Below are 21,780 nucleotides of genomic sequence, written 5' to 3' on the forward strand. Positions count from 1 at the left end.
GACAGTTGTTGTTTAATCAAAACTTAGACTAGCACAGACATTTCCTTAATATAATTAGGAGAATAAAGCACGAGTAGGAATATTTTGTCAGATGAGATTATAATTTACAAGGACATTGGTTAAGACAGAGTATCTCTTCTCCCTCCTCCTGTAGCTTCCTTTATGTAGTGAATAGGTGGATAATCATAGAATCTTTCACTGCTGGTCACTTTTTTTTAACTTTGACTCATCCCTGTAGACTGTAGAAGGACTGGAAGCCTTTAACTAGAAGGATTTCACCAGGTCCAGAGAAAGTAAAGCCCAGACATACATATAATGTGTGAATCAAGGGGGAAGAGTAATTTAACTTATACATGATACTGCCCGCAGCAGAGGCAGAAGTGGGAGTAAATGAACAAGCAGAGAAACAGAGAACTTGGGCTTCTCCCTACCCTACTTCAGTTTGCTTTGCATCAATTTCTGTTACTATTGGAAGCACAACAGAAAATGTAGCAAACCTCACTGCAGAGAAGAAAGAGTTACTTCAAAGGGTATGAACTATGCATGCAGAGATTTCAGAAGATCCTAAGTATTCATGGGTTTCTTGAGAGCCCTTGTATCTATGTGGAACCCCACTGAAAACTGTCAAGAGATGTTCTCTGGTCAAGTTAGAAAATTGATGTCCACCAAATGTTCCACTTAACAAAATGAATTCTAGATAATTAAATAATTATTTTCATACAATAACTTAGGTATCTATTACCCAGTGATGCTAAAGTTAACAGACATGCTTACATTTTGTAGTTAACAGGATGAACTGGTACACAAATTTTGGAACAGAAAGGGTTAAGAGGGGTAAAGAGAACTGGGTTTGGTCAAAGGAAATCTTGTAACATTTTGTTTCTCTCTTGACTTTATAGCCAATACTGGACTTGCATCCTCAGTGTCCTTGGACTCTATGGAAACACCATACAATGTCAGAATTTTTCATGCTGGGACTCTCACAGAACCCAGAAGTACAAAGAGTTCTCTTTGTGGCCTTTTTGACCATATATGGGATCACAGCTTGTGGCAATATTCTCATCATGATCAGCATCACCTTTAGGCCCACCCTGGCTTCCCCTGTGTATTTTTTCCTGGCCAACCTGTCCTTTACTGATACCTGTTATTCCTCTTCTACGGCCCCTAGACTCATAGCTGACTCCTTGCAGGAGGGGAGAGCCATCTCCTATGAGGGCTGCATGGCTCAGCTCTTTGGAGCTCATGTTTTTGGAGGGACTGAGATCATCCTGCTCACGGTGATGGTCTATGACCGCTACGTGGCCATCTGCAAGCCCCTGCACTACATGACCGTCATGACCCGGCATCTCTGTGCCCTGCTGGTGGGGCTGGCTTGGCTGGGGGGCTTCCTGCATTCCCTGGCTCAGCTCCTGCTGGTCCCGCAGTTGCCCTTCTGCGGGCCTCACGTCATCAATCACTTTGTCTGTGACTTGTACCCCCTGCTGGAACTTGCCTGCACCGACACCTCTGTCATCGGCCTGCTGGTGGTGGCCAACAGCGGCGTGATCTGCCTGCTGAACTTCCTCCTGCTGGCCGCCTCCTACCTCGTCATCCTGTGCTCCTTGAGGTCCCACAGTGCAGAGGGGAGGCGCAGAGCCCTCTCCACCTGCGGGGCCCACTTCACAGTTGTTGCCTTGTTCTTCATGCCCTGTATGTTTACCTACATGCGTCCATCACCTACTTTGTCTATAGACAAAACCATGGCAGTGTTTTATGGTATCCTGACTCCTATGTTGAATCCACTCATTTACACTCAGAAATAAAGAGGTAAAGAATGCCTTGACAAAGTTCTTCATAGAGTAAGATCTTAAATGTAGCTAATAAGTTGGAAAGTAGGAAATAAAATGACTTTATTTTGGAAAGAGGAACAAACCAAAACCTTTTCCTCATTGCCATATACATCTTAATCCATCTTATCCATCCTTTCATCTTAACAGACTTTATGATTTACTTAGACTTTCATATGAATTGCCTAATTTGATAATAAGACGACTATATGAAATGCATATGGCATGAATGATTATTATTCCTGTTTTAGAAATGAAGAAACCATATCTATTGATGTGGTTAACTGATTCATTAAATCTAGCTTTGAACTGCCTGAAACAAAACTCAGAATCAGTTATTTTTGATCCGTCTTACCGATCTTTAAATGGCAATCTACGCTGACATCATTGGAGTTTGTGTGATAATCAATTGAATTACAGAAATGAGAGGCAAAACCCTTAAAGCAAATACCTTCACTCACAGCGATATGTAGTAGTCTGTGTGCATACAAGTCTGACTTCTCTTCCTTCTCATAACCGTTTATAGCATCAGCAGTACAGTTACTACAATACAGCAGAGGGTGAGATCTCGGTTCTGGAGACAGATCCACCTGAGTTTGAGTCTCATTCCCCATACTTCTTCACGGCACAAACTAGAGCAAGTGACAAAACCTTTATAAGCCTCTGGTGCTTGTCTTGAAAATAGACATAAAATAAACATGTCCAAAGCATTATCATAAGAATTAAATTAGACAATCTATGTAAAGCTTTTAATCCAATTTATGGCACATATGGCCCCCTAAATTTAGCTGCTATTTCTATTTCGACCTTCTGTAACCTTCCATAAAGAGGCTGCTTTCTTTCACTTTCCTGTATCTATTTAAAGTTTGAAATACATACTTCATTTAGAACAGAATGGTTTATTTTTCGACCAGTGATGGAAAGTGACATTTCCTTATATATTTACTGACTCTTTCTGTTTCAAACTCTGAGGGATCCTAGTGTTCTGAAGTTTAAAACATGCACCCATGTTCGTTTCATTTCTTTTCTGGAATGAGAGGAATGAAACTCTGACCATATCCATCCCAAGCTGCACCCTTTAGAAGTGTGGGCTCCTATAATTTACAATAAGCTTATATCTTGTTTGACAAATAACTTGTAATTCACTGTGCCACAAGTATCAATTTTTTACATTAAAAAAAAAAACCCAAAAAACTAGAAATTAGTAAGGAAAAATAATTTTCCTCCTACAAGTATTCAAAATCAGTCTCCAAGAACCATTAAGTTCAAGAGATAATTAGGAAATATGTACTGCTTTACCCTGAACTTCTATGCATGACAAAAACAACAGTTGCAGAATTCTTAGGCAAAATAATTGTCTTTCTTAACTTTACCACATTAGTTAATAGTTAATAATAGCTAAGTATAGCATATCTTGAGCCTTTACCAATTCATTTTTGCTGTTAGATTATAAAAATATAATTGAGTTAATTTCCCAATTAACTCCAAAAAATGAAATCATTGGGAGGGTTACTAAAAAGTAGCCAAGACAGCTTCCCACAGTTAAATTTCAGGAAGCTTTATAGAAAAGAATACTTTTGAAATTCAAAAAGCACTTTTATTCTTATTACAGTTAAAATAGCAAATAGCCAAAAGGCTATTATTTTGTTGTTCAAGTCGTGATTAAGAGTGGCTCAATTATCTTATGAATACTGCTCATTTTTGAAAAATTTCAACCTGTTGGAATAAACACATCAGTAAACACCACCAGAACTTTTCTAGGTGATTTATAAATTATTGCTGATCCTGTTTACAAAGGAAGTGTTATCTCCAAGACCATGTAAGATATTTTTTCCTCCTAAACACATATCTCTTTTAGAATTTAGAAAATAAGACACGTGTGTGTGTGTGTGTGTGTGCATGTGTGAGTGAGTGTAAATCCACTTATAAGCCCACTACCTAGACGTAATCACCATCAACAATTTGATAAATATCCTTTGAATCATCACCATCTTTTTCTTCTCTTCCACTTATTCCTTCAGCTATTTCTACAAACTTGGTTAAGCTTCTACCATTCTAAAAGTCACTCTCTGGGGCTAAATTATTTCTTTGTTTAGTTTACAAGGCATCTTAGGCAAACAAACATTTCTGATCCTCAGCTTGCACACCCAACAATGGACAGTTTAGGGACTTCCCTTAGGGTCCAGCGGCTAAGACTCCACGTTCCTAATGCAGGGGGCCCAGATTCAGTCCCTGCTCAGGGAACTAAGATACCACAACGAAGCCTGAGAGCACAGCTACTGAGCCCTAGGGCTCTGGGGCCCACAGGCCAGGACTAGAGAAGCCCACGAGCCTGAAGCAAGATCCAGTTCGGTTCAGTTTAGTCACTCAGTCGTGTACAACTCTTTGCGACCCCATGGATCGCAGCACGTCAGGCTTCCCTGTCCATCACCAACTCCCGGAGCTTACCCAAACTCATGCTCATAAAGTTGGTGATGCCATCCAACCATCTTATCCTCTGTCGTCCCCTTCTCCTCCTACCTTCAACCTTTCCCAGCATCACGGTCTTTTCAATGAATCAGTTCTTTGCATCAAGTGGCCAAAGTATTGGAGCTTCAGCTTCAGCATCAGTCCTTCCAATGAATATTCAGGACTGATTTTCTTTAGGATTGACTGGTTGGATCTCCTTGCAGTCCAAGAAACTCTCACAAGTCTTCTCCAAAACCACAATTTAAAAGCATCAATACTTCTGCACTCAGCTTTCATTATAGTCCAACTCTCACACCCATACACGACTACTGGAAGAAGCATAGCTTTGACCAGATGGACCTTTGTTGGCAAAGTAATATCTTTGCTTTTAAATATGCTGTCTTAGTTGGTCATAGTTTTTCTTCCAAGGAGTAAGAGTCTTTTAATTTCATGGCTGCAATCACCATCTGCAGTGAATTTAGAGTCCAAAAAATAAAGTCTGTCACTGTTTCCATTGTTTCCCCATCTATTTGCCATGAAGTGATGGGACCGTATGTCATGATCTTAGCTTTCTGAATGTTGAGTTTTAAGCCAAATTTTTCACTCTTCTCTTTTGCCAAAATAAATATTTCTTAAATTTTATTTTTTTAATTAAATTTAATTTTTAATTTAAAAAGATTAATTAAAATTTTTAATTAAAAATTTAAAAAGCAGGGCAATCTCATCCTTATGACCTTATGAAAGGAGGTTGACTATGAAGAGCATTGTATCTAATAGGTGATAGGAGTCTAACGAATTGTTGAAAATATACTTGTGGAATAAAACAAACTGTATCTGGCGTTATTATCCCACTGGTCATGGCTACACGGCTGTTGCTCAGCTGCCTAATAAAAAGCTCACCATCTCTCTGGAACTCCCCTACCTCAAGCAGAGCATTATTTTATTTATTTTTACATATTTTAATGGACAACAGCAGGATGAATACATATTCATATCAAATACATTTGCTAATTTTAAAAAATTAACAACGGAAAGTACTACAGTATAAGCCAATCATTACGTACAAACTAGTGCAGATGGAGAAGAAAATAATTTCAAAGGAATTTCCTGTTACATGAGAATCAAAGATTTTTGGAATCACCACCCAGTCACTAGCTGGGTCTTCTCAGACTCAAACATTTCAGGTCTGTGAAAGAAATCCTCTTTCCAATTGGTTAACACACGAAGGCCAAAAGGTTTCAAGAAGAGAATTCTAAAGATTCAAGGGAAACATGAGAGATTTAGTTTATTGGCTGTTTATATTAGAGGGGTGCAAAATGGTTTTGGTAAAGCACTAAGGCTGTGGGTCACATAGGCTTAGATTTAAATTCTTGTTCAGCCCAACTTTAGATTACTGATCTCTAGTCATATAATTAACCTCTCTGACACTTCATTTCCTAATTTATGAAATGGGAACATTAATATGACTCAATTATTGGACTGTAGTGAAAATTAAATAAAAAGAATATAAACCACTTTGCACAGGGTAAAAACACAAGTAAGAAAAGCTGTCATAATTCTTTACAGTAGCATTGATTTATTTACATTCACACCATCCTTAGCATAGGTTCACCATTATGTTCAGGTGAAGAAATATTTAAGACAGAAATAAGTTCTACAGTTTGAGACAAATTAAAGAAAGACATAAATTAAGGTCACAAATCTGTTTCCTCCAAAACATATAAAATGAGTGAGTACTCAGATGAAGACTTTATTCACAGAAAGGCCTCAGTAAACAGCTATCATTATCATCACTATTATCTTTGCTTTTACATCATCCTGTTTTACTCCAGCTTTCTTGGGGACTACGACTAGATGTTTAAAAGATATATGTGATTTTTTTTAAACACACAGTTGCTTACATATATTTACAAAATGATCACTCATAGGAGGTTATGGCAAAATAAAATATCTATTTTTTAAAGCCTTTATATATACAGTGAGATCTAACCTGATAATAAAGTCCAAAGAACATGAGAAATGCAAAGCCAGCATTGCCTGATATTCAAATCCTTGGTTGAGAAATCTCATGAAAACAAGTTTCTGAGCTCTCCCTCAGAAATCCCAAGCTCTATACGGAGATCGGCCTTTTGGTTTCTGGAACTGAGCTGTCCCTTCTCTTTCTTCCAGAGGATGGAATCAGGACAGGATCCACCATCAGTGAGAGCTTCTGAAATAAGTGCTGCTCAAGTATCTCACAGCTGATTCCACCGGCTCTCCCACTTGTCACTGTACAGATATTTAAGGACATTTTAATCCCAGAATAGGGCGTCGGTGAGGACTAGCTCTCACATTCAGAGACCTGCTCACGGGCTGACATGCCGCATTTTGCAGTGAAGTGAGGCTGGGATGGACGTTTGGTCTCCCTGCGGTTGTGGGGAGTGAATAACAGTGGTGGTTTCTGGGCTCCTCCGTCAGGAACCAGTGTTCCCAGCATCCCATGTGCTCTGGTGGCATCTCTGAAGGCTACAACGTCTGAGCTATTTTAGATTTTCAGCAGACTCACTTTCCCAATTCAGTCATTTAATCCTCACAACTTAAGCAAGTGCATAATGTTAATTCCCTTTTACAGATGAAAAAACAACAACAAAAAAGCAGAGAGGTGAAGCAACTTGCTAACACTGACAAAGCTCATTCACGCTGTAGACAAGATGCGAAATCAAGACTTCTTAAGCCAAAACTCTTAATCTCTGATTTCAAAACAACTGCCTGTTTCTAAATCTCTTGGAATTTCACTCCATTTATGGTACGGACTCTTTGCTGTAACGCAGATTTGTGATTGCTGCCAAGTTCTGGGCACACATTCTTGCTCTTGGTCACTTAGTCATGTCCCACTCTTTGTGATGCCATGGACCGTAGCCCGCCAGGCTCCTGTGTCCATAGGATTTCCCAGACAGGAGTACTGCAGTGGGTTGCCTTTCCTTCTCCAAGGGATCTATCTAAACCAAGAACTGAATCCACGTTCCCGGCTTGGTAGATGGATTCTTTACCACTCCGCCACCAGCAAAACCCTCTATGACACACACTTGTTCTTAAATCACTGGCAATTTCCCAAAAGAGCTGCTTCATTTTCCGAGTCTTCTTTTCTTTTGTTGGAGTCTAAAACTACTTTAACGTACAGGTACTTTCTGCCTTAACTGTACAGACTTTATAAATGATGTTTCTTTTATGCTCGCCAATATTCATTTTCCAATTCTCTTTGTGAACTATGGTATACTGCAGGGAATGATGGAAATTTAATTTTTGAAAACTACTTCTGTGTGCAAATCCTCTCTTCTTGGGAAAGTAATAAGTAAAAAGTTGGTTTTTTTAATTACTGCAGTGGGAGAACATTTATAAACCTTGCAAACCTAGGGTGATCAGAAAAAGTATACTTTGATAAATGTACTTTTGGAGGATTTCCTTTACTGTTTAACATTTTTTTCAAGTGCAGTTGCTTTCCCTCTTTTAAAATAAAGCTTCACTCTAGCTGTCGTGCTGGGTATAGTGAGCATTCAACAATATTGCTGTTGGTCTCTTTCATACCCACAGTCAGGGCAACGTTACGACCTTTGTGAGCCCTTGGCACTTTCATCCTCATGGACTATTTCCTCCATAAAATATTAAAAATCATATTTCTGACTGCATTGTTATATAGAGGACTATAATCCGAGTTGAATTTAAATTATATTAATTTTTTCTTGCTGCTTTAAAATTAAAACATTTCAGGGGCTCTTAAAACTATTGTGGGCTGTAGGCACTGTGTCAACTATGCCTTAATGGATACCAACCCTGGCTTACAATATATGAGCCCCTGAAAAAAAACTGATCCAGACTAAAACAGGAGATCAATTTCTATGAAATATCACTCGTGATTTTTTTTTTTAACCTGAATATTCCACACAAGGTTTATTCATCACCAGTTTTCATTATTTGTCCCCAGAGCTTCTTCATGACATTTTTCACTTCTGCATTTCTCAGGGTGTAGATTAAAGGGTTCAGCATAGGAGTCACTATGGTGCAAAACACAGTCACAGCTTTGTCAGTGGGGAAGGAGGTCGTGGGTCTGAGGTAGAGGAATGAACAGGGTACAAAGAATAAGACGACAACTGTGACATGAGAGGCACAGGTGGACAGGGCCTTGTGGCGCCCTTCAGAGCTGTGGGTCCTCAGGGAGCGCAGGATGGCAGCGTAGGAAGCCACCAGCATTGAGAAAGTCAGTAAACACAGTGACCCACTGTTGGCAGAAATCAGGGGCCCCAGAGTGTGCGTGTCTGTGCAGGCTAGCTCCAGGAGAGGCATTAAATCACACATGAAATGGTCAATGACATTGGGGCCACAGAACGGCAACTGAGCCAGGAACCAAATCTGGATCCCTCCATGGAGAAAGCCTAAAGCCCCAGCCATTCCAACCAGGGAAGCACACACAGGTCGACTCATGATGGCCATGTAGCGCAGGGGCTTACAGATGGCCACATAGCGGTCGTAGGCCATGACAATCAACAAGACAATCTCGGCTCCAGCAAAGAAGTGCTCAGCAAAGACCTGAGTCATGCAGCCACTGAAGGAAATGGTGTTCTTTCCAGAGACCAAGTCAAAGACCAACTTGGGTGCTATGGAGGAAGAGTAGAAGCCGTCTATCATGGACAAATAGGACAGAAAATAGTACATGGGAGAGCCGAGGGCTGGGCTGGTGAAGACGGTGACTGAGATGAGCAGGTTCCCTGCCAGTGTGATCAAGTAGATGATTAAAAACAGAGCAGATAAGAGTGTCTGCAGTCCTGGATTCTGGGTCAGGCCCAGGAGAATGAATTCTGTTATGTTGCTCATCCTCTCCATCAATTCTTGGTCCATCTGGAAAGATTGCAATTGTCCTCAATGATGATCTCAAATTCAATATAAAATAATTCACATGTACAGAATCAATCTATTTGGTGATACATAAATACTAACCACAGTTTTGTAAAGTGACTTTTGTAGTTTTGAGCAGCATCTTTCTGAGAACATTGCTGTTGTTTGGTCACTAATTCATGTCTGTCTGTTTTGTGACCCCATTAACTGTAGCCCTCCAGGCTCCTTTGTCCGTGGGATTTCCCAGGCCAGAATACTGGAGTGTGTTGTCACTTCCTTCTACAAGGGATCTTTCCAACCCTGGGATTGAACCCATGTCTCCTGCACTGGCAGGCAGATTCATCTACCACTGAGCACCAGGGAAGCCTTTTGGAAACATTATAGTGTTTCTTACTGATATTTTCTCATCATTACATCCAAATTCCAAAGTTTAACCTTCAATTCGCATAATCTAACTACAAAAATTACTTCAGTGAAACAAAATTGGCTAAATTAAGTTAACCTTCTTAAACTGCAGAAAAAAGAATTAATTATCACTCACCTGGATTAGTTAACTGTAGATTCCTCAGTTTTTAAATTAACCACAGTCATTGTTTTCTTCCCACCAGGCATTTGCCCACAGCTGCAAATAGACTATGTATACTATCAAGAAGAACACTGGAGTTCTTTGTCTCTGGACAACTCTCTCATTTTCTGGATTTACTCAGAAAATGAACTGTTAGTTAAGAAAGTGGTAGCTCTACGATTTAATTTTGACTCAACTCACTTTCTTGGCTTCTTGTGAGGTTATAAATGCATCTTCAAACATGGATTATGAAAAATTCTTCAAATCAGAAAAAATTGGCATATGGAATTATAGAATGTATGAGGAAATCAAATCCATTTGATTGGATATGGTTTCCTCAAATCAATTCTGCCAAAGAGTGTTAGGGAGCAATGAGTCCCAAACAGATTTTCAGCTTGTTGATCTACGGCTCTGTTGTTATTTATTTCAAGGTCCTTCTTTGCAATTCTTTCTTTGTGGACTCTAGAGAAGTGCTTAAATAGATTTTCACAAAGTGCAGCGTTTGGTAGCGCGTTGACCTGTCAAGTCCTCAGAGGATTAGTAATTGGCCCTGTTGGAATCTTTACTGATATGTCAGCCAAGGACTTTTCTTTGCTCCTATCTGGCTCCCACAAACAACACTTGGAGGCCAGAAATGCAGTTGAGCTTCGGCTAAACATATGACTCTGGCTATAGTGAAGCTGAGGCTTGGTAAGGTAAGTGCAAAGTTTAGTGATAGGGCTCTGTCCCTCATTTTGGAATTGGTGACCCTGGCAGAGGATATATGGGGTGATTTTAGGCATACGTCAGAGTTCAGAGAATAAATTTCTCTCTGAAAATATGAATGTTCAAAAGTGTATGGTTGCTCTGAGAATGGAAACGGCAGTCTTCAAGGTTATGTGCCAGCTTATCGTGGGACGCTGTGACATTTTTTGAGTGACTCCCTGAGGAGGCTTGGAGGACAGGATTCCGAGTTCCCAAACACTGAGTAATTTAAGTCATAAACATATAAACTTCCTCTGGGATGAGTACCTAGGTGACAAATTCTCATGGTTTCTGTTGTATTCTCATGGCATTCTCTCTGCTCAGAGAGAGAATCATAGGAACTTACAGTAAGTCCTAGGCTTTCATGGAGTAGCCATTGAGAAAATCACACCCAGCTAGTCACTCACGAATCAAGACGTCCAGAGGCAGAGAATAGAAACACTACAGAAAGGAGGGTCCACCGCTGTCCTCTGATCCTCCGCTTCTGAGGTGATGAAGAGCCAGCTGGGACCCTGCACAGAGTCGCCTTTCTTTGTTATCAGCCTTTACATCTAAACCAAATGAATGCATTCCTGAAGTTCAGAACAGAGAGGAAGCCGTGCACACAGCTCTGTCCACAACAGTGAACAACTTGGCTCCTGTGTGCTGCCCACCTCACTCAAAGTCTGTCCCTCCCCCTTGATTCTTTTATTGTTATACAATACATATAACAGGAAATTTACCATTTTAAGTGCACAGTTCAGTGACATTTAATACATTTATTAATACATTGTCATGTAAACATCTTCATAAGTTTTTCATCTTCTCAGATTGAAACTCCACATCTGTTAAATAATTGCTTCTCATTCCTGCCTTCTTCTAGCCCCTAGAAACCATAATTTTGCTCTCTTTGTCTCTATGAGTTTTATTATTTTATACAATTAAATAAATTGAATTATGCAGTATTTGTCCTTATATAACTGACTAATTTTACTTATAATAATGACCTGAGTGTTCATCCATGTTGCTACAAATGGCAGGATTTCCTTCTTTTTAAAGGCTGAATAATTTTCCACATAAGTATACAGCACATTAGAAAATCCATTCATCTACTGATGGAAATTTAGGTTGTTTCCACATCCTAGCTGTTGTGAATAACCCTGATAGTGAAAAGTGAAAGTTGTTCAGTCATGTCTGACTCTTTGCCACCCCATGGACTATACAGTAAATGGAATTCTCCAGGTCAGAATACTGGAGTGGGTTGCTATGCCCTTCTCCAGGGAATCTTCCCAACCCAGGGATCAAACCCAGGTCTCCCACATTGCAGGGGGATTCTTTACCAGCTGAGCCACCAGGAAAGCCCAAGAATACTGGAGTGAGTAGCCTACCCCTTGTCCAGGGGACCTTCCCAACCCAGGAATTGAACTGGGGTCTCCTGCATTGCAGGTGGATTCTTTACCAACAGCTACAAGGGAGCCCAAAAGTGAAAGTGAAAGTCACTCTGTTGTGTCCAACTCTTTTCGACTCCATGGACTATACAGTCCCTGGAATTTTCCAGGCCAGATTACTGGAGTGGGCAGCCTTTCCCAGCCCAGAAATTGAACAATGCTGAAATGAACTTAACAGTGCAAATACTTCCTTGAGATCCTAATTTAAATTGTTCTGAATAAATACAGAAGTGGGATTACAGGACATACAGTACTTATAACTTTGATTTTTTGAGGAAACCCCCTCTTGTTTTCCAAAGGGTCTGTCCCAATTTATATTCCCATTGACAGTAAAACAAAAGTCCCCATTTCTCCAAATTCTTGCCAACCTTTTTGTTTTGTATAATGGATGTTCAAACAGTGAGGGGATATCTCATTGTGGTTTGGATTTGATGATTAACGTTGTTGAACATTTTTTCATATACTTGTTATTCATATGTATGTCTCCTTTGTAGAAATACATATTCAAGTCCTTTGCCCATTTAAAAAATTAAGCTGTTGTTGAGCATGTGAACACTAGGTTAAAGTGAAAGTGAAATAACTCAGTTGTGTCCGACTCTTTGCAACCCCATGGACTGCAGCCTACCATGCTTTTCCATCCATGGGATTTTCCAGGTAAGAATACTGGAGTAGGTTGCCATTTCCTTCTCCAGGGAATCTTCCCAACCCAGGGATTGAACCTGGGTCTCCTGCATTGCAGGCAGATGCTGTACCCTCTGAGCCACCAGGGAAGCCCTTTAGGTATTAGATACCTAAGTTATTACATGAAAACAATAATTTAATTACCTAAAATTTAATTTAGTTTGTTTCTACTGAGTTGGAACATTTGGCAGACATTGATTTTTCTAGTTCAACCTGAGTACATCTCTGACAATTATCAGCAGGGTTCCACATAGATACAATGGTCCTTGAGTAACCCATGAATAGGATTTCCTGAAATCTCTGTATGTATAGTCCATACTTTTTTAGTTAAATCTTTCTTCTGCTATGCAATGAGGTTTTCTACATTTTCTGTTATGTTTCCAATAGTGACACAAATTAACGTAAAGTGAACCATGAAATTCCAGATGTTCAAGCTGATTTTAGAAAAGACAGAGGAACCAGAGATCAAACTGCCAACATCCACTGGATCATTGAAAAAGCAAGAGAGTTCCAGAAAAACATCTATTTCTGCTTTATTGACTATGCCAAAGCCTTTGACTGTGTGGGTCACAATACACTGTGGAAAATTCTGAAAGAGATGGGGATACCAGACCACCTGAACTGCCTCTTGAGAAATCTGTATGCAGGTCAGGAAGCAACAGTTAGAACTGGACATGGAACAACAGACTGGTTCCAAATAGGAAAAGGAGTACATCAAGGTTGTATATTGTCACCATGCTTATTTAACTTACATGCAGAGTACATCATAAGAAATGTCGTGCTGGAGGAAGCACAAGCTAGAATCAAGATTGCTGGGAGAAATATCAATAATTTCAGATATGCAGATGACACCATCCTTATGGCAGAAAGTGAAGAGGAACTAAAAAGCCTCTTGATGAAAGTGAAAGAGGAGAGTGAAAAACTTGGCTTAAAGCTCAACATTCAGAAAACTAAGATCATGGCATCTGGTCCCATCACTTCATGGCAAATAGATGGGGAAACATTGGAAGCAGTGTCAGACTTTATTTTGGGGGGGGCTCCAAAATCACTGCAGATGGTGATTGCAACCATGAAATTAAAAGACGCTACTCCTTGGAAGGAAAGTGATGACCATACTAGAGAGCATATTAAAAAGCAGAGACATTACTTTGCCAACAAAGGTCCATGTAGTCAAGGCTATGGTTTTTCCAGTGGTCATGTATGGATGTGAGAGTTGGACTGTGAAGAAAGCTGAGTGCCGAAGAACTGATGCTTGTGAACTGTGGTGTTGGAGAAGACTCTTGAGAGTCCATCGGACTGCAAGGAGATCCAACCAGTCCATCCTAAAGGAGATCAGTCCTGAGTGTTCATTGGAAGGACTGATGTTGAAGCTGAAACTCCAGTACTTTGGCCACCTGATGAGAAGAGCTGACTCATTGGAAAAGACCCTGATGCTGGGAGGGGTTGGGGGCAGGAGGAGAAGGGCATGACAGAGGATGAGATGGCTGGATGGCATCACCGACTCAACGGACATGAGCTTGAGTAAACTCTGGGAGTTGGTGATGGACAGGGAGGCCTGGCGTGCTGCGATTCATGGGGTCACAAAGAGTCGGACACGACTGAGCGACTGAACTGAGATGAACTGAAGCTGAGTGGAATGGGGAGACACTGACTGGGCTGTAGCTGGAGACTTGCCCAGCTTCTCTTTCACCCCACTTGCTCGTTTACCCCCACTTCTGCCAGTGCTGTAGACAGTATCATGCCTAAGAAGTTAAATTACTCTTTCCCCTTGCTTTACACATTATATACACTTCTGGGTTTTGCTCTCCTTCAACTTGGAGAAATCCTAGTTAAAGGCTACCCATCCTTCTACAGTCTAAAGGGATGAATCAATGTTTAAAAAAAAAAAAGTTTTGTGACCGTCAGTGAAAGATTCTATTAAATGACTATCTGCCTATTTACTTAAGGGAAGGAGGAAGAACCAATGCCCTGTCTTAAGCAATGTCCCTGTAAATTAGAATCTCATCTGGTAAAACATTCTTACCTACCCTTTATTCTCCTTATATTCAGGAAATGCCTGTGTTTATCTAAGTTTTGATAAAATAAAAACTGTCCCACCCACCAGCAGTCTACTATTTTCCCGGAAACATAAATCTCCTTAAAGTAGCTAAATATCTCAACCTGCTGAGAATCTGATAATCAGTATGATGAGATGGTTGGATGGCATCGCCAACTCGGACATGAATTTAAGCAAAGTCCGGGAGCTGGTATGGGAACTCCCAGGGAAGCCTGGCATGCTGCAGTCTGTGGGGTCGCAAAGAGTTGGACACGATTGAGCCATTGAACTAAGCTGAATGATAAGACGTGGGGCCTCTCTGGCGGCTTACTGGTAACGAACCTGCCTGCCAATGCTGGAGATTTAAGAGACGCAGGTTCAATCCCTGGGAGGGGAAGATCCCCTGAAGGAGGAAACGGCACCCCACTCCAATATTGTCACCTGGATAATCCCATGAAAGAGGCGCTTGGCTGGCTACAGGCCATAGGGTTGCAAGAGTCAGACACGACTGAGTGTCTGAGCGGTGGAGCAGGGTGTGCTAAGACCAGACCAATGCTCGATAAACCATACATCATGCAGGGGTGTTTGTGTGTGCGGGTGCAGGTGTGTGTGGTCACAGGTGCACACTGGACATTTGTTTCAGAATGTCACCCCACATTACAGTTAGCATACAATCATGCTTACGTTTTAGTGTATAAACCCATTCTATACACTTCCATGACTTTAGTTCAATCTTAACTGTAGTCCCTGTATTCTCAAAGTCTCATTAAACTATAGATTCTTTCTGATATCACTGTCAGTATAAATCAGGTGCAGGTGAATCATCAATAACTGTTGTGATCAGTACTCTGATGTGGAGAGTTGGAGGACCAGGTTAGTAACATTTCAAATAGGAGATTTGGCTCATGACTGAGGAAGGCTCCATCTCAAACACAAGTTGGGAAGAGAAATGTGGCACTTCCGTGCTCTGTGGTTTAGGACAAACTTAAGAATTAAAAACATGAAGGGGCATATACTCGCTTGCATGGTCAACAACGTAGGATATGGATATATCAGGCATAATTTCAAACATTCAAATCAGCTTTATTCTGAAATTTTTTGATGATTTCTCAGTTTTCATGATGACAATAAGAATTCTTCTCTGAGAGTGACTGGTCATTTCTTCCCCTAGGTTCCTGTATCCTCCATCCACAACTGCTCATTTTTTCCAGAGATTTTTCAGGGCATTTTTCACCTCTGCATTTCTCAGGGTATAAATCAGGGGGTTGAACATGGGGGTCAAAATACAGTAAAACACGGCCACTATTTTGTCAATGGACAAAGTAGATGACGGCCGCATGTAAATAAATATACAGGGCACGAAGAACAAGGCAACAACCGTGAAGTGGGCCCCGCAGGTGGAGAGGGCTCTGCGCCTCCCCTCTGCACTGTGGGACCTCAAGGAGCGCAGGATGACGAGGTAGGAGGCGGCCAGCAGGAGGAAGTTCAGCAGGCAGATCACGCCGCTGTTGGCCACCACCAGCAGGCCGATGACAGAGGTGTCGGTGCAGGCAAGTTCCAACAAGGGGTACAAGTCACAGACAAAGTGATTGATCACGTGAGGCCCGAAGAAGGGCAACTGCAGGACCAGCAGGAGCTGCGCCAGGGAATGCAGGAAGCCCCCCAGCCAAGCCAGCCCCACCAGCAGGGCACAGAGATGCCGGGTCATGACGGCCGTGTAGTGCAGGGGCTTGCAGATGGCCACGTAGCGGTCATAGGCCATCACCGTGAGCAGGATGATCTCAGTCCCTCCCAGTAAATGGGCTACAAAGAATTGAGCCAGGCAGCCCTCAAAAGTGAAGGCTCTCCCCTCATACAAGGAGTCAGCTATGAGTTTGGGAGTCATACACGAGGAATAGCAAGTATCAATAAAGGACAAACACGAGAGGAAAAAGTACATAGGCGAGCCCAAGGAGGGGCTGAAGACAATGGTGATCATGATAAGCAGGTTGCCCCCAACAGAGACCAGGTAGACAATCAAAAAGAACACAAACAAGACCCTCTGCACCTTGGGGTTTTGTGAGAGTCCCAGCATGAAAAACTCCGTGACATTTCTTGAACTATCCATGAATCATGAGCTGCCACAAGAACTTGGGTGAAAAGAGGTTTACCAAGAAAAAATTGTTACTACTTCTTATAACACATTTCAAAAATTAAAAAATGGGGGAATTCAATGTGCAATATAATTAAACCAAATCCTGAATCCCAAAGCAAAAACATACATATTATTTTCTGCACTTCAAATCAGTAATTTTCCCAACATACAAAGCTAAATCACAGACAAAACAACTCCACAAAATATTACATCTCTTGCTTTGTAACCATTAAGAATAAATTCTCATTTTTTTAGATTGATATCTTCAAGGAGCCTTTTACAATAAAAATTTTATATATATACATATATAAGTTCATTAAAAATACCCAGTTATGGGAAAATAATTTTCCTAAATATTTTTCATAGCCACACTTCCAACTCCTAATTGTACTGTTCAATGCACCTGATTATCTTCTATATTTCCTCTACTATCCGCTATCACCATGGAAATCATCGTTGACTTTTCCCTTTACTGGTCCATCTTATAATACCAAAATGAATCACTGCAGCTTTTCAGATCTTATTCCTTAACCTTCATCCATTCATCCATTCATTTATTCATTCATTCATTTATTCCATAAACATTTTTGAGGACCTACCACACTGTGGGTTTTGCTGGTGTCTCAGTCAATAATCTGCCTGCAATGAGGGAGACCCAGGTTAGATCCCTGGGTTGGGACGATTCCCTGGAGAAGGGAATGGCTGCCCACTCCAGTATTCTTGCCTGGAGAATCCATGGACATAACATCCTGGCGGGTTCTCAAAGGGTCAAACACAGCTGAGTAACAAACGCTTTCACTTCACTTTCACCAGACCCAACCACAGTTCTCAGCACTAGATTTAGACTAATTACCAAAGTAAGTTGATGGCTGCGATAACATCATAGCTGGTGTCTCCGTCATCTTCCTCACCCAGACACCTGCTCAGTGGTCCACACTTCAGTCACAATAATATTTATAAAGCTTAATCATTCAATCATGTCACTATCCAGGTTAAAATTCTTCAAAGACTCCTCTTTATATCCAAGATAAAATCTAAGTATCTTAGTCTCATTACAAGTCCCTGGACCCTGCAAACCCATCCATGATGTCCTTCAACTCCCCTCCCTGTTCACTACTGTGGACTACCCTAAATTTCTGACCAAGTCATGCTCATTCACACCTCATTGCCTTCCACGTGTTATTCCATCACCCCACCTACTGCCCCATCCTACATACCCATTCCCAGTTCTACTTACTGACTCTTAAACATCCTTCAAATTTTCCACAAGGAAAATGATCTCCCCCTCACCTTAGTCTAGATTATCGGAACTTCCACTGTGCACCTATGTCACCTCCATCCTGGACTTTGGCACACTAAGTTGTATTGGTCTTCCTCCACCCTCCCTCCCTACATTAGGAGTAGCTCGAAAGCGGGAATTTTTTGTGCTCGGTATCCTCATTGCCAGACATGACACATGAATATCTCTTGAATGAATAAAAATCTAAAGCCAAAAAATATAGGAAACTTACAATACCTGGACCTAAGAATGTTAATAGCTTCTTATTAGAATTTTTATTAACTTCTAACATGGCAGGGTGATAGAACCAATAGAATTCTTGATAGGTCATCTGGTCTGTATTTCTGCATCATCTGGTCTTTCTTCCACCTGCTTTGATGATATGTATGTTAAATGCCTAAATAGGATTTTTTAAAGTTCTTGCTGGGAGGGGGAAAAAAATGCAGTGAGAAAGTATCTATGATTTCATAATCTCTTCTTTGACTTGGAAATCTCCCACAATCCTGAGTGACCCAGGTTCAAAAACTGGATAAGAGATTTCATCTATTTATGGGCTACAGTGGACTTCTTAAATCTTCACTTGCTCCTTTTTTCTGCTTAAAAACCCAGTAAGAGAGTTTGTGACAATTTGACAGACGCATCTTTGGTTTTGACCTTGACATACTAAGTAAGCAGCCCAAGTCACAGAAGCTAGGTTGTGGGATACCCTCACCCTATACCCGCTCCTACACCATAAAGGGTCCTCCAGGGCCCATAATACAAAACCCACGGAGCGGACAGAGGAACAGAAGAAAGACAAAGCTGCTCGCTCTGGTTTTTGCCAAGGCTGTGTCTCAGCAAATCTTCTAAGGAAAAGGTGGGGGGAGTAATTACAAAAATAAATCAGGATGATTAGACAAAGTCTAGAAAACATTTAAAGGAGATTAAAATATAACTCTCAGTACTGCCATCCAAAAGGAAAATTCTCAATTTTCTAGTGCATTCTCCTTCCACTTTCTTCTATATATGGATTTTTGTTCACTTCTCACTTAAACTTTTTAAATCATACCATATATTTAACATATAATCTTGGTTTATATTATAATTTAAACATTTCCCATATCATTGTAAACTCTTTCAACATTATTTTTAACAATTGCATACTATTCTTTCAAGTGAGTGTATCCGATAACAAGTCTTTGTCTCTAATAGTACGAAAACTTCATTTATTTCTGGGTCCCGAGGATAATTTCTCAAATGAATATACAATGTGAAAGTGTGAACGTGTTAGTCACCCAGTCGTGTCTGTCTCTTTGCAACCCCATGGACTGTATCCAGGCAGGCTCCTCTGTCCCTGGAATTCTCCAGGTAAGAATATTGGAGTGGGTTGCCATTCCCTTCTCCAGAGAATCTTCCTGGCCCGAGGATGGAACCTGCATTTCCTACATTGCAGGCGGATTCTTTACCATCTGAGCTATCAGGGAAGCCCCAAATATACAATAGAACATTACAGATATTATAAAGACTTTTGATATCTCTAACCAAAAGAGTACTACTACTCCCAATTTACACAGCTATCAACAAAATGTCTTAGATTATTTCTTTCTTTCACCCAGGCCAGTAATGGATATCACAATTTTTTTTTTTTTTTTTTTTTTTTTTGCTAAATTTTCTCTTTCTTTTTTTTCTTTTTGTTTAACCACTGCTGATGGTAAACAACTTCCTGTGTTTTTCTATCCAATGTATTCTCTCTTTGGAAATTGTTGAAACTGCAAAGAGCAATTTGGAGTGAACTGAGAAGTAACTTGGAAGAAGGCAATGGCACCCACTCCAGTATTCTTGCCTGGAAAATCCCATGGATGGAGGAGCCTGGTGGGCTGCAGTCCATGGGGTCTCAAAGAGTTGGACACGACTGAGCAACTTCACTTTCACTTTTCACTTTCACATATTGGAGAAGGACATGGCAACCCACTCCAGTGTTCTTGCCTGGAGAATCCCAGGGATGGGGGAGCCTGGTGGGCTGCCATCTATGGGGTCGCACAGAGTTGGACACGACCGAAGCAACTTAGCAGCAGCAGCAGAGAAGTAACTTAGTAGATGATTGATGTTTCCCAATCTTAGCCTCTTAGGTAAAAACTCTTAAAATTTCTTCCCAAGCCAGTTTTGGAATTGGTTGAGAAAATTTTATGTTCATATAATTGGCCTATTTGAATATATAACTCAGCATTTTGTTATGCACCATATCGTTTCATCATTACAATGAGACTGAAAAGCAAATATTATTTTCTCCTTCATAGATGATGAAAGCAAATATCAGTGAAATCTCTTCTCATACTTAACTATCCCAAGGCTAGCAAGTGGTAAAACAGAATTTGACCACAGCTGTATCTAAGGTCAAATTCACGCACTTTTCATTGCATCATTCTATTAGGTTAGAAAACAGCCTGAGTTTCATAATTCTTTCTTCCCTAAGCAGCACTGTTTGCTGTGAATAGTGCCTGACTGAGTGACTGAGTCGGGAGTCTGGGTTCTGTCCTAACTCATTTAAGAGGTAACTGTCAGACTTCTGGAAGTTCACTGCACCTTCCTGAGCCATAATATTCTCACTTGTAAAGTGACGGAAACTGAAGGTAAAGAAAGTGTTATCAAGACATAGAGAACAAACACACGGACATAAAGGGGATAAAGGGGGGATGGGATAAATTGGGAGATTGGAACTGACATGTATGTACTGCTGTGTGTAAAATATATAACTAATGACAACCTACTTTATAGCATAGGGCGGGGGGGAAAGGTACAATTAGTTTGTAGGCCATATATTAAGTTAACCTTAAAAATGCACTCCAATGTACATTGAGTGCAGACAAATACTGCTTGATTCCACATATATGAGATGCCTAGGCTTCCCTGGTGGCTCGGATGGTAAAGAATTTGCCTGCAACGTGGGAGACCCAGGTTTGACCCTGGGTTGGGAAGATCCCCTGGGGAAGGGAATGGCAACCCACTCCAGTATTCTTGCCTGGGAAATCCTATGGACAGAGGAAGGAGTCTGGCAGGCTACAGTCCATGGGGTGCAAAGAACTGAACACAACTGAGTGACTCACAGACACACATGTGAGATGCCTAAGACAGTCAGGTGTAGAGAGTCAGAAAGTACATTGGCAGATGCCAGGGGTCGGGGGCAGGAGGAGGAGGAGGAGGAAAGGGGAGCTGGTGTTTAACCGAGACAGAGTTTCAACCTAGGAAGGTGAAAAATTCATGAAATGGATGATAGTGAGAGTTGCAAAACAATGTGTATGTTCTTAGCACCACTGAACCGTACAGCTAAATATGGTTAAAATAATATGTTTTACATTATGTAATTTTTACCACAAATAAAAAAAAAAAATGTTTTAAGTGTCATCAGCTGTAACCAGCTGGTGGTGTTTGCTGTTTACTCACTCAGCCCTGTCCGACTCTTTGCCACTCCGTGGACTGTGGCCTCCAGGCTCCTCTGCTCATGGGGTTTCTCAGGCAATAACTAGCTGAGCCTGTTAGTAACTGAAGCTTTTCCTTGTGTCTGTGAGCCATTGTTTTCATTTTTAAAATCTCAGCACAATTCGAGACTTGGGTTTGGATCCCAGGGTTGGTACTCATTAACGGTATGAATTTGAGCAGATTTTTAACCTCTTTATGCCTTCATTTCTTCTTCCTTGTATCTAAAGGAATAAAAATCTGCTTTCATTTTTTTCCCCCTAGTTATTATCACAGAAATGAATCTCAAGAATCTCTCTGGTGCAGTTCACTCCTTCAA

General features: G+C 40.8%; 3 protein-coding genes across 3 annotated transcripts; 1 reads left to right on the forward strand and 2 right to left on the reverse strand.

Annotated features, from left to right (window-relative positions):
• Nucleotides 1–953: 953 nt before the first annotated feature.
• Nucleotides 954–1,802, forward strand: LOC136176042 (olfactory receptor 4C3-like). The gene has a single exon (XM_065946233.1). The coding sequence runs from the start codon at nucleotides 954–956 to the stop codon at nucleotides 1,800–1,802; it is 849 nt and encodes a 282-aa protein (XP_065802305.1).
• A 6,399-nt stretch (nucleotides 1,803–8,201) lies between these two features.
• On the reverse strand, nucleotides 8,202–9,131 carry LOC136174141 (olfactory receptor 4C45-like). The gene has a single exon (XM_065944027.1). The coding sequence runs from the start codon at nucleotides 9,129–9,131 to the stop codon at nucleotides 8,202–8,204; it is 930 nt and encodes a 309-aa protein (XP_065800099.1).
• Nucleotides 9,132–15,793: 6,662 nt separating this feature from the next.
• On the reverse strand, nucleotides 15,794–16,702 carry LOC136175760 (olfactory receptor 4C3D-like). Its single transcript, XM_065945986.1, has one exon. The coding sequence runs from the start codon at nucleotides 16,700–16,702 to the stop codon at nucleotides 15,794–15,796; it is 909 nt and encodes a 302-aa protein (XP_065802058.1).
• Between the last annotated feature and the right edge of the window lie 5,078 nt (nucleotides 16,703–21,780).

The sequence above is a fragment of the Muntiacus reevesi genome, chromosome 9 (genome assembly GCF_963930625.1).
Source record: "Muntiacus reevesi chromosome 9, mMunRee1.1, whole genome shotgun sequence".
Classification (NCBI taxonomy): Eukaryota; Metazoa; Chordata; class Mammalia; order Artiodactyla; family Cervidae; genus Muntiacus; species Muntiacus reevesi.

Bases quoted from the DNA above. Each gene is read 5' to 3' on its own strand.
- LOC136176042 (XM_065946233.1), top strand. From the start codon at position 954: ATGTCAGAATTTTTCATGCTGGGACTCTCACAGAACCCAGAAGTACAA.
- LOC136174141 (XM_065944027.1), bottom strand. From the start codon at position 9,131: ATGGAGAGGATGAGCAACATAACAGAATTCATTCTCCTGGGCCTGACC.
- LOC136175760 (XM_065945986.1), bottom strand. From the start codon at position 16,702: ATGGATAGTTCAAGAAATGTCACGGAGTTTTTCATGCTGGGACTCTCA.